Source organism: Diadema setosum, chromosome 9 (assembly GCF_964275005.1).
Source record: "Diadema setosum chromosome 9, eeDiaSeto1, whole genome shotgun sequence".
NCBI classification, from domain to species: domain Eukaryota; kingdom Metazoa; phylum Echinodermata; class Echinoidea; order Diadematoida; family Diadematidae; genus Diadema; species Diadema setosum.
The window spans coordinates 25,493,635-25,505,847 of NC_092693.1; the positions used below are offsets into that span (position 1 = coordinate 25,493,635).

Below are 12,213 nucleotides of genomic sequence, written 5' to 3' on the forward strand. Positions count from 1 at the left end.
ACCTTATGACTGATTTTTCTTGAGTGATTTATTGACAAGTGTTTGCTTTCCCCCCAGCTTCAAAGCAGTTCAGCAGAAGAACGTGAATGTGCCTGTAGATCTCTTGCCAACATAGTCCAGGACCCCAAGGCACATCAGACCCTTGTTGAACAGAAGGCTGTACGAAGCCTCAGTCCTCTTCTCCTTGATCCTTCCGCTGGTATAAGGGAGGCAGCAGCAGGGGCTCTCAGGTTTGTTTCCCTATATCTACATCAATTACCTTGTACACTGTTAGAAAGTACAGATAATCTTTTTAATTATCTTCCACAAGCCCTGTGATAGTTGATCACCACTTGCGTATTGTCATACCTAGCCTGGTTCATTTTTTGTTTTGATGGAAAAAAAAAGAAGACTTTTTGATATTGCTGCGAGAGGTGATAAGGCCTACTGTAAAAGTGGAAATTCTCACACATTTCGCATGAGCAGAAACTAGTGCAAAAATAAAAGCACATAAATATCTGTGCTTGTTATATTTACCACTATGTAATGTCTTCATTCTGCACTTGTAACGAAAAACATGCGAAGTTCATTTTACATGGCAGAAAGCAAAAAATTACTTTGCACAAAAACATCCTTTAAAAATCCACTTTCACATTACTTTGCAGCAGTTCCAGCATGTTGTCAATTTGGTATAGCCATATACTGGAGCAGGATACCTATCACAGTTTACACATTTATATACAAGTATATCCATAGCTAGTAATAGTCTTAGAGAGACACTGTGCTTGTAAGATGTAATTTCACCTAAGTGTGTGTTTTTTTTTGGTGTGTGTGTGTGTGTGTGCATGTGTGTGTATGTTTAATTGAAGGAATTGAAGCATGATGAAAAATTCAGCATTTCCAGAGGAATGATGTTTTTCATTTAATGGCTATTGTAGGGTACCTGGTATGCCTGACCACCAGGAAAGATGGATAAAGCATTCTATTTTCCAATGTAATTTTAACCCATATCCGCCGATCTACGGGATATCCCGTAGTTCGCACAAATGCTGCAAACGCCGATTTATGGGATAATCCGTAGCATATATGGCTTGGACGATGAGGTCATTTATATAGGTTATTATAGCCTGTGAACTCTGACCTGATATTCCACAGTCCTTTGCATCACTTCCTGTTACTGATATTTTCCTTGTATCCTCCGGCATGTATGCCGTAGGATACTTTGGATTCAGCAGTGTTGCGCCACCGCGCCACATTCTTGTATGCACTCTAGCAGCCACAAACCTTGAAGGATTTCTTTGAAATTTTGTATGGAGGTTCATATTGGTCACCTGTATCTTTGGGTGATGCCACCCCCAGTGTTCCGTCTTTTATAGGGTCAAAGGTCATATTGTTGGTGGATGGGTTGTGTGCGCTCTGTTGGCTACATTTCTTAACGGATTTTGTTCAAATTTGGTATGAAGGTCTACCATGATATGAGCTACAAGTTGAAAGATTTTAGATTTGCCGCCCCCAGTGTTCCGTCTTTTATAAGAGTCAAAGGTCATATTGTTGATGGCTGGTTTGTGTGTGCTCTATAGAACGGACTTTGTTCAAATTTGGTATGAAGGTTTATCATGATGTAATTCACAAGCCTATAGATTTTGGATGTGCTGCCCCAGTGTTCCGTCTTCTATAGGGTCAAAGGTCATGTTGCTGGATGGTTTGTGTGCACTCTGTAGGCTACATTTCTTAACGGATTTTGTGCAAATTATAGTATGAAGGTCTACCATGATGTAATCTACAAGCCTATAGATTTTGGGTCTGCTGCCCCCAGTGTTCCGTCTTTCATAGGGTCAAAGGTCATATTGTTGGTGGATGGTTTGTGTGCACTCTATAGGCTACATTTCTTAACGGATTTTGTTCAAATTTGGTATGAAGTTTTACCATGATATGAGCTACAAGTCGAAAGATTTTGGATGTGCCGCCCCCAGTGTTCCTTATTTTATAGGGTCAAAGGTCATATTGTTGATGGATGGTTTGTGTGCGCTCTATAGGCTACATTTCTTGACACATTTTGTTCAAATTCGGTACGAAGCTCTACCATGATACAATCTATAAGCCTATGTTTTGTGAAGCTGCACCTAGTCTTCACAATATTCACCTTTATGTTTGAAGGAGGGGAGGGGATCTTTGTCCCTCGCTCAAACGTGGAGATGAAGCAAAATAAAGCTGCTGCTAGTGCCGGAGGATACAATCACATTGCTCAGCAATGGACATTTCTGAAATCTTTGAAGGCTTCCGCAGTGGTAGAACATTGGATGGTAGAAGACTTCACGGTGCACCACGTATTCTTTCTGGAGTATGTGAGATGGCCCTCGATTCCCTTGAGAACAGCGAGAACATGCTTGCCGAAACGTCGGGATTGGGTAGGCCCTTTTCAGGGCCACTCACATACTCCAGAAAGAATATGTGGTGCACCGTGAAGCCTTCTACCACCCAATGGACATTTCTAGTTTGGATATGTATTCGCTTCAGAGGTCTACAGCAGGCTGCTGACAGAATAGGTCTACATCTATGTGAGATCGAACACTGCTGTACCGGTACGTATAGCAGCGCTGCCAACATTGGAAACTAGTTGAGAGTGAGACTCCCATAGGCCAATGCTATAATTTAGAAGTCAAAATGAGTGAGATCAATAGAAATGCATGCAAATGAAATGAAGTTTTAGAGTGAGAAAGAACCAAAATGAGTGAGTCTCACTCTCAATGAGTGAGAGTTGGCAGCCCTGACGTATAGGCCTACTTTACTGTAGTCCTACACATAGGGTCTATGAGTTTATAGACCACACTATTCTGCAGAGCACAGATCTTTGAGTTATTAATTGACATTTCTTCATATTTGTAAGCATTGTACCCTTTGAGTACCATCGGAAAGCTTATATTATGAAGATTTCAAAATTGATAGTTGTTTTTCTGTATAAAGGGTATGGATATTTTTCATTAGTGGTTTCTTTTGAATAAGCGATGTGATTGTTCATAAATATCTAAATCATATGAAAATACAAAGATCATACAACATCACATATTTCATGACATGACATTGATTTACATCTTATATGAAAGGCCATTTCTTTCTCTTTCAATTGATATATAGTTTTTCCATAGTTTCCTGATCATAAGTGTCTGTGACATCACCTTGAATTTGAGACGGCACAGTTTGTTGAACGTACATGTACATGAAATAGCCTCCAGCAGCAACAGCCTTTAAACTGCATTACACGTTCGGTGGATATGGGTTAATGCCATTTGTAGTAAACACAGTTTGATACGTGTTACTAGAGAGGGGGCTTAAGGATGAGATCTACATATTTATGAATATCTTGACCAAATGAGCAATTCATGGATACGTGCATCATCTTCTCTTTTTTTTTCCTTTTCTTTTTTTTCTTCTTTTTTTTTTTTGTCTTTAAGCTCTTGCAAGATTTCAGCTGCTGAATGTTTTATTTTGTTCAGGAATTTTACAGTTACTGGGGGCCATGACATCTGTGATCACATGGTGTGTGAAGACGTGATGACACCTCTGGTTTCATTCCTGTTGCAGGTCTGTAAAACAGTTTTAAGATTACAGAGTCATTCATACTGTCTTGTAGTTAACAGTGCATATGGAATTAAATGACAGCTTCAACCATTCAACCTGTCAGTTATGCTTGACATCATAACTTGTAAGAAGCAAAACAGTATAATGCTGCTCTGAAGATTTTTCACAAACTGTCGTAACTACATTGTATGTATGTTGTGTACATATGCCATAGAGAGAGAAAGGAGCTGTTCTATACCATGTGACGTGCTGTGACCCATTCTCTTTACACTTACAAATGTGATGAAAGAACAGAAAAGGTGTGTATTACGCAGCTTACTGCTTTTCTGTTAAACTCTTATATCATCTGACTACAGTCAAACCTGTCTATAGCGGCCACCCAACGGAGATGAAAAAAGTGGCCATTATAGACAGGTGGCCGCTATAGACAAGTTATCCAACTTTGTGTGCATTGCCTACATGTACTAGGTGTTTCAAAAAACATTTCCCACTTTTGATTCTTAATAATTCAAAAACTATATATCAGATAACACTGTCATTGATATGAGTGATAGCTGAATAGTGTACAATTTTGTTGGAGGTGGTTTAAATATGAAAGCATAAATCAGTTTCATGAAATCCATGATTAAATTTCACAGTTGGGTTCCAGATTTTGCTATATTTTCAACCCTTTGTACAAAACTTTCCCTTTGCACAGGGGTCAATGGGTGTGTATGGGAGTGTGTGGTTAACACCCTGACAATGGTCCTGAACAATGGTCAGGGTTTGAATGCTTCATTATTTATTCATGAGAAATTCCACTATCACAACTAGTCTTTATTCAGCCTCTGGCAGTATCTGTGTTAAGTCAAACACCTGCCCATAGTGTCGTTGAGTCGCGACAGTGCTCTCCCTACTTCTGAAAAACGAAATTACAATGAATACCTTCTGTTCTGTCATAAACGTGACAGGAAGCAAAGAAAATCAATTAGAGCATACACTTGTGTATATGGAGCCTTAAATAAAAATGATCTCTTTTTATCGAAAAAACGACAAATTTGTCAGACTATTAGTAGACAGTTGTATAAATGAAGAGCTTTAGATCATTTATGCTTATTTATATCCCAAATTTAGTGATGTGTAAAGCAAAATTTGAAAATGATTGCCAGCTGGAATGAAATGTGGTGTTTGCAAGCACATGGAAACATATGTGCTTACTTTTTCCATGTGCATGCATTTTACCCTTTACTTTGCATGAATTCAGACTAGCAGTGCCCAGGGCAATCCACATGAATTATTGAAGCATTCATGTGCCTGGGAGGAGAGACTGACGCCTAGTCAACAGGTGGTTCAGGCATGTCCATTGTTGGGCCATTGTCAGCACACACTCACATACAAATCATTGGTTCCTGTGCAAAGTTCAATTTTTGTGCAGAGGGTTAAAATTTGACCAAAATCTGAAACTTTACTTCAAAATCAGTCTTATATTTAATGAAACTGATTTATGCTTTCACACTCAAATCACCTCCAACAAAATTGTACACTATTCGGCTGTTACTTATATCAATGACAGTTTTATCGGATGAATAGTTTTTGAACTATTAATGATCAAAAGTGGGAAATGTTTTTTGAAACACCTAGTACACTTATGTGTGTACATAGTAATGCGCACATCTGTTTCATGCATTCAACAATGCCAGAGTTTATGAAATTGTTGCACAGTTACACAGGGGTGGATCCAGGAATCCCATAAAGGGGAGGCAGAGGGGGAGGAAGAGACTCCAACCCCAAGCACCTTCCTATCGGGAAATTCACCTGCCTGAAACCTCTAGCAAACGGGAGACTCCAACTTGATGTGTGCAAAGCACACAGTGCCACGTACGCACCAAAGAAATTATAAAAGCGCACGGAGGCACCGTAACAATCCCGTGTTCATACCAGCATTCTGCGCATGCGTTTTATGATCTACTCATATATAGCTCGCTCTTCGATTACAGCGTTCACGCTCGATCAAACAGGTTCTTATTGTGCTCGACCTTGGATCCCCTTCGATATATAAAAATTCAATCCCAGGTTTTAAAAAGGTGTTTGGGCGGGAGAAAGATCATTTCAAGGGGGAGAACGGGAGATTTTGCGAAAATTGGCTTTCGGCGGGAGATCTGTCAAAAGCAGGAGAGTTGGAGTCTCTGGGGAGGTGCCTTTACAAACTTAAAGGGGGAGCGCATGCCCCCCCCCCTTATTTTCATCTTTTTATTATACTCCCACACACACATAGTGTGTATGGGGATATATAGGAATCACTCTGAGGTCGGGTGGCTGGTCGGTTGCTCGGCGGTCATGTGGTCGGGCGGTCATGTGGTCGGGCGGTCGCTCCGTTGCAAAATCTTGTGGATCAAACTCCTCTCTCATTTTTTGAGCAATTGACCCCAAATTTGGCATGTGTGACCGCTATCATAGGTAGATGTGCAAGACACCTTTTTCATTAGTATCGCATAATGCGTTGCTATGGCAACGGCATATTTTCGTAAAAACTTGTGGATCAAATTACTCTCATTTCTCGAGCAATTAACCCCAAATTTGGCATGTGTTACTGCTTTCAAAGGAAAATGTGCAAGACACCTTTTTCGTTAGTATTGCATAATGGGTTGCCATGGCAACAGCAAATTTAAAAAAAATCTTACAAAATGTCGTGGATTGAACTACTCTCTCATTTTTTGAGCAATTGACCCCAAATTTGACATGAGTGACCGCTATCAAAAGTAGATTTGCAAGACACCTTTTTTGTTAATATCGCATAATGCATTGCCATGGCAACGGCAAATTAAAAAAAAAAACTTACAAAATGCCTTGGATCGAACTTGTGAATCACTCTGAGGTCGGGTGGCCGGTCGCTCGGTCGGTCAGTCGCTCGGTTGGTCGGTTGGGCGGTCAGTCCGTTGCAAAAATTTGTTTGGCATGAGTGACCGCTATCAAAGTTAGATGTGCAAGACACCTTTTTTGTTAATATCACATAATGCATTGCCATGGCAACGGCAAATTTAAAAAAACTTACAAAATCTTGTGGATTGAACTTGTGAATCACTCTGATCACTCTTGTGGATCAAACTCCTCTCTCATTTTTTGAGCAGTTGACCCAAAATTTGGCATGTGTGACCACTATCATAGGTAGATGTGCAACACACCTTTTTCGTTAGTATCGCATAATGCGTTGCCATGGCAATGGCATATTTTCATAAAAACTTCTGGATCGAACTACTCTCATTTTTTGAGCAAATCAGCCCAAATTTGGCATGTGCGACCACTATCAAAGGAAGATGTGCAAATTACCTTTTTCGTTAGTATTGCATAATGCGTTGCCATGGCAACTGCAAATTAAAAAAAAATCTTACAAAATGCTGTGGATTGAGCTACTCTCATTTTTTGAGTAATTGACCCCAAATTTAGCATGTGTGACCGCTGTCAACGGAAAATGTGCAAGACATCTTTTTTGTTAGTTTTGCATAATGCGTTGCCATGGCAACGGCAAGTTTAAAAAAAAAAACTTACAAAATGTGGATCGAACTACTCAGTTTTATAGCAATTCACTTTAAGTTTAGGATATACCATCAATATAATGTGTAGGACACCAATTTTGGTTTGTGAATAAATCTGTTGCCATGGCAACAGCAGTTTTTTATACCAATCATACAAAAATAAGTGGATTGACCTAACTCCCTGAGTTTTTGAGTGATTGACTTGAATTTTGCCACATATGAACACTACAAAATGTAGATGTGCAGAACACATCTTCTGTCGATGTTGAACAATGCATTTCCATGGTAACAGCATTTTTTCACTATTAAAAAGGAATTCAAAAATATTGAGGATTCAGCTAACTCCCTCAGTGTTTGAGCATATGGCTTGAAATTTGGTGCATGTGACCTCTATAGTATGTAGATGTGCAAACTTAAACTTTCATGATTGTTAAAGAATGTGTTGCCATGGTTACAAGATATTTTGAATGAAAAATCATACAAAAATACTGTGGATTTAGCTAACTCCCTGAGTCTTTGAGCATTTGGCTTGGAATTTCGCACATGTGACTGCTATAGTACATACATGTGCAAATTTAATCTTCCGTCATTGTTGAACAATGTGTTGCCATGGTAACAGCATGTTCTGAATGACAATCATAAAAAAAATACTGTGGATTCAGTTAACTCCCTGAGTCTTTGAGCATTTGGCTTGAAATTTGACACATGTGACTGCTATAGTACGTAAATGTGCAAACTTGATTGTTTGTCATCGTTGAACAATGCGTTGCCATGGTAACAGCATTTTTTCACTAAAATGCATACAAAAATATTGTGGGTTCAGCTTACTCCCTCAGTCTTTGAGCATTTAGCTTAAAATTTGGCACATGTGACCACAATAGTACGTAGATGTGCAAACTTAATCTTTCGTCATTGTTAAAGAATGTGTTGCCGTGGTAACAGGATATTTTGAATGAAAAATCATACAAAAATACTGTTTTTTTTAAATTTAGCTAACTCCCTGAGTCTTTGAGCATTTGGCTTGAAATTTGGTACATGTGACTGCTATAGTACATACATGTGCAAATTTAATCTTCCGTCATTGTTGAACAATGTGTTGCCATGTGTTGCCATGGTAACAGCATGTTTTTTCTTGAAAATAATAAAAAGAAATACTGTGGATTAATTTAACTCCTGAGTCTTTGAGCATTTGGCTTGAAATTTGGCACATGTGACGGCAATAGTACAAAGATGTGCAAACTTCATCTTTCGTCATTGTTGAACATTGCGTTGCCATGGTAATTATATTTTGATTGGAAATCTTAATTTGGAATTCAGCTAACTCATTTTTTTTTAGCATTTGGCTTCAATTTTTGGCACATATTACCACCATATTTTCTAGCTGTGCAAAATTGATCTTTTGTCATTGTTGGAAAATGTGTTGTCATGGTAACAGCATATTTTGAATGAAAATCATACAATAAAGTTGTGAATTCACCTAACTCCCTTAGCTTTTGAGCATTTGCCTGGAAATTTGGCGCATGTGACAACTATATAGTTGTGCAAACTTCATTTTTTCTTAAATATTGTGTTGCCATGGTAACAGCATTTTTATGCCTCCGCTAACGAAGTGGCCGGAGGCATTATGTTTTCGGGTCGTCCGTCCGTCCGTATGTCCGTCCGTCCGTACGTACGTCCGTCCCGTTTTGTTTTTGTCGATATCTCAAGAACCGTGAGGTGGTTTTACATCAAACTTGGTATGAGGGTATATCCTGGGGGGATGATACTTTGTTTGGATTTTAGGGTCACGGGGTCAAAGGTCAAAGGTCACAGCTTATTTTGTGAAAAAAAAGGTTGAAATTTCATGTTTTTCTCCATATCTCGCAAATGGTTCAAGGTATCTTCATGGAACTTAGTATATATGCATGTACTGATGGGCAGTGATTATCTAGGGAAGTTGGGGGTCATGGGTCAAAGGTCAGGGGGTCAAAGGTCAAGGTCAACTCCTAAAAATATCACTACTTTCCTTATATTTATGCAATGCCTGAAGGATTTTTTTTTACCTTGATGTATGCATGTATTACCCAATATATATTCTGTGGGAAGTTTCTTGCCAAAAGGTCAAAGGTCAAGTGAAAGTACTAAATTGCACTTTTTCCTCCATATCTCGAAAGTAACTAGTATCATCATCATCAGAAAGTATCATCATGAAACTTACATATTTATGCATGTTCTACCTAACAGTGATTCTCTTTTGAACTGTGATGTCAAAGGTCAAAGGCCAGGTTTAGATAACACTATTTTACCATTTGATACTGAAATTATACTTTTTCTCAATACCTTGAAAATTACTTAATGCATAAACGTATAAAAGGTTGAAAAGTCAAGTAAAAATCATCAGTTCCCCAAATACCTGCACTCTGACGTTTTAATCATTCATCCAATTGAACCTAGTTCTAGGAAAGTGAACATTCAGCACATTTGTGGCAAACCTGTCATTTTAATATTTTGCCAATTGTGTGAAACTTTCATCACACATTGTCAAGACATTGTACTATAGACCTATTAGGAGAACCATGCATTATGGCGGAGGCATACCAGTCGCCGTAGTGACATTTCTAGTTTAATGAAAATCATAGAAATTGCTGATTTATTTACCTCGCTCAGGTTTTGAGCACATCCGACTATCAGTGAGCAAAATATACATTTATTCAATGTTGACCAATGCATTGTCATGGTAATTGTTTTTATTTTCAATAAAAAGCATGCAAAGTAATAATTGCTAGTAGAGCAAACTCCCTCAGTGTTAGGTGGGGGTATTAATCACATTGAGTGATAGTTCTAGTTTCTTTTGTTTTAACAAATAATAAAGAGGGGGGTGCGCCCCCCCCCCCCCCCCTCCACTGGTTGCATGTGTACAGTTATGAAGAAAGCTCAACACTAGAGTGCAGTATTATGACTGAATGAGTGATGAATGCAGCAGTGGCGATCTCCCAGGAATGACTGGCACAGCTACAAAGCAGAAAAACATGCTGAATTATTGGCTCGGCTACAGCTCCATCAGGTCTGTGGTTGCCATAGACAGGTTAAAATCTACTGCGGGAAACAGAATTTATGGCTGCTGGCCACGTTAGACAGGTGGCCACTATACACAGGGTCTTGAACAGGGCGTTTCTCTTGGGGGGATTTTTCAGTGGCCGCGTGTGATAGACAGATGGTTGCTAAGGCAGGTTTGACTGTATCTCTATAGCTCATCCTGTATCAGTCTCTTTGCCATTAATATGTCTATGATATATTTCATCCCCTCACCCCTCTGTCTCTCTCTCTCCCTCTCTCTGGTTATGTATGCACATAATTGCAGTATTCAGGGGGAATCCCAGAACTGGCAATGAAGCAGAAAGAAGACAAGGCTCATAAGAATGACCCCCCGGCATTGGGGCCTCTGATGCAAGCACTGCATCTCGTGTGGAATTTGTGGTATGTCTATATAGCAATATTACACAGAGTGATGATGAAATAGAATTATATGAAATCTAATATGGTGTGGCCACCATTTGGTGAAACAAAAGTGGATCCAAAGTGAAATAGGGCTGAAAATATCAAAAATTCATTCCCACTATGTACACAATTTGCCTTTAATGGACTCCATAAAATAAGACAAGGAGAATGGTAGAAGTTTCATTAAAACTGGACATGAAATAAAAAGTTATATAAGACTTAAAGTTTTCTCTTGTTTCCTCTGAACAGTGACATTTGTCACAACCACAAATCCTCTCATTGACGGAGATGTACACAAACCTTCAATATTATATTTCAGTTGAATTAAAAAAAAAGAGAAGAATTGATAAGTTGCTTTCTTCACATTGAAGTGTTGTGTTGTAATAATCAAGCACATATTTAAAGACTTTTTCTAAAGATTTTTAGATGGAAAAACATTGCACTTTGTTCAATTGTCAACCAGAAACATGATTCAGATATTTTTGTGTACAAACCAATTTCAGGGTTGTGATTGGTCATTGATTGGTTGCCTTTTGGCATGGTTTTCTTTCTTTTTTTGAAGTTTGAAGTTTGAAGTTTGAAGTTTTATTAGCAACAACATTTGAACATGTACATTTTCAATCATTATACAATGGTATTTACATACATATATGAAAAAAAAATACTTATCTATTACTCCTTTACAATAACATGATTAAATGAAGACATTTGAGATTTAAATGTGATACATGTAGCGTAATTCTACAAAGTTGTTGTTAACAAGGAAACCAAAAGTTAGCACACGTGCTAGTCGAGATTGGTCACCTTGATCTTCATACTAAAAGCTAAACACAAACGAAAAATTATTACATGGTTGGTTGAAATGGCTGTTAATATTTAAATACAACGTACATCATATATTTTCTAACACAGAAAACTAATTATACTTGATACAATATCTATTAGAGAAGGAAATCTGCAAGGCATTTACGAAATGTAGATCTTTTGCTTTGTTCACGCATTTCTCCTGGCAATGTGTTCCAAAGTTTTGGTCCTAAGTAAGAAATTGAAAATTGTCCCTGTGTGGTTCTAAATTTTGGTAAGTACAACATTCTTTTTTCATTTGTTCTTGTCCTGTAAGTATGATGCACAATTTGGCAATAGTCATACAGAGGGTGCGGAATAGTTCCATTGCAGAGATCGTACATAAATGTTAAAACTGAGAACTTATGTAACCTAACAACATCTAGAAGTTTGAATCGTTGGAACAATGGTTCTGAATGTGTTCGTAAAGTCGAAAATGTTATAGCTCTCAGAGCCATTTTTTGAGAAATATGTATACAATTTAAGTGAGATTTATAAGTACTGCCCCATACTTCAATACCATATAATATGTGTGGTTGTATAAAAGATTTATACAAAAGCACAAGAATGCGCTGCGGAACATACTGTCTTAATTTATACAGTACACCTACTTTCCTTCGAACACATTTATTTACCAATTGAATGTGAGGTTTCCAAGTGAGATGACAATCAATCTGAGTTCCGATAAAGGATGCAACACTCACTTCATCAATGTCTGTGTCAGATAGTTTTATTGCACCCCTCATCGAAACTAACTGACGTTTTCTTCTGATTACCATATAATTTGTTTTCTTTAGATTGATTGTAATCTTATTGGCATTAC

At 38.2% G+C, this 12,213-nt stretch overlaps 1 protein-coding gene across 1 annotated transcript in view; it reads left to right on the plus strand.

Moving 5' to 3' along the window:
• LOC140232499 (HEAT repeat-containing protein 3-like) overlaps window positions 1-12,213 on the plus strand; it is a 105,457-nt gene that overhangs the window by 23,963 nt on the left and 69,281 nt on the right. The window contains exons 2-4 of the mRNA XM_072312593.1: window positions 58-230; window positions 3,474-3,561; window positions 10,411-10,526. Coding sequence (XP_072168694.1) covers window positions 58-230; window positions 3,474-3,561; window positions 10,411-10,526 — 377 coding nt within the window. The remainder of the gene's footprint in view (window positions 1-57; window positions 231-3,473; window positions 3,562-10,410; window positions 10,527-12,213) is intronic.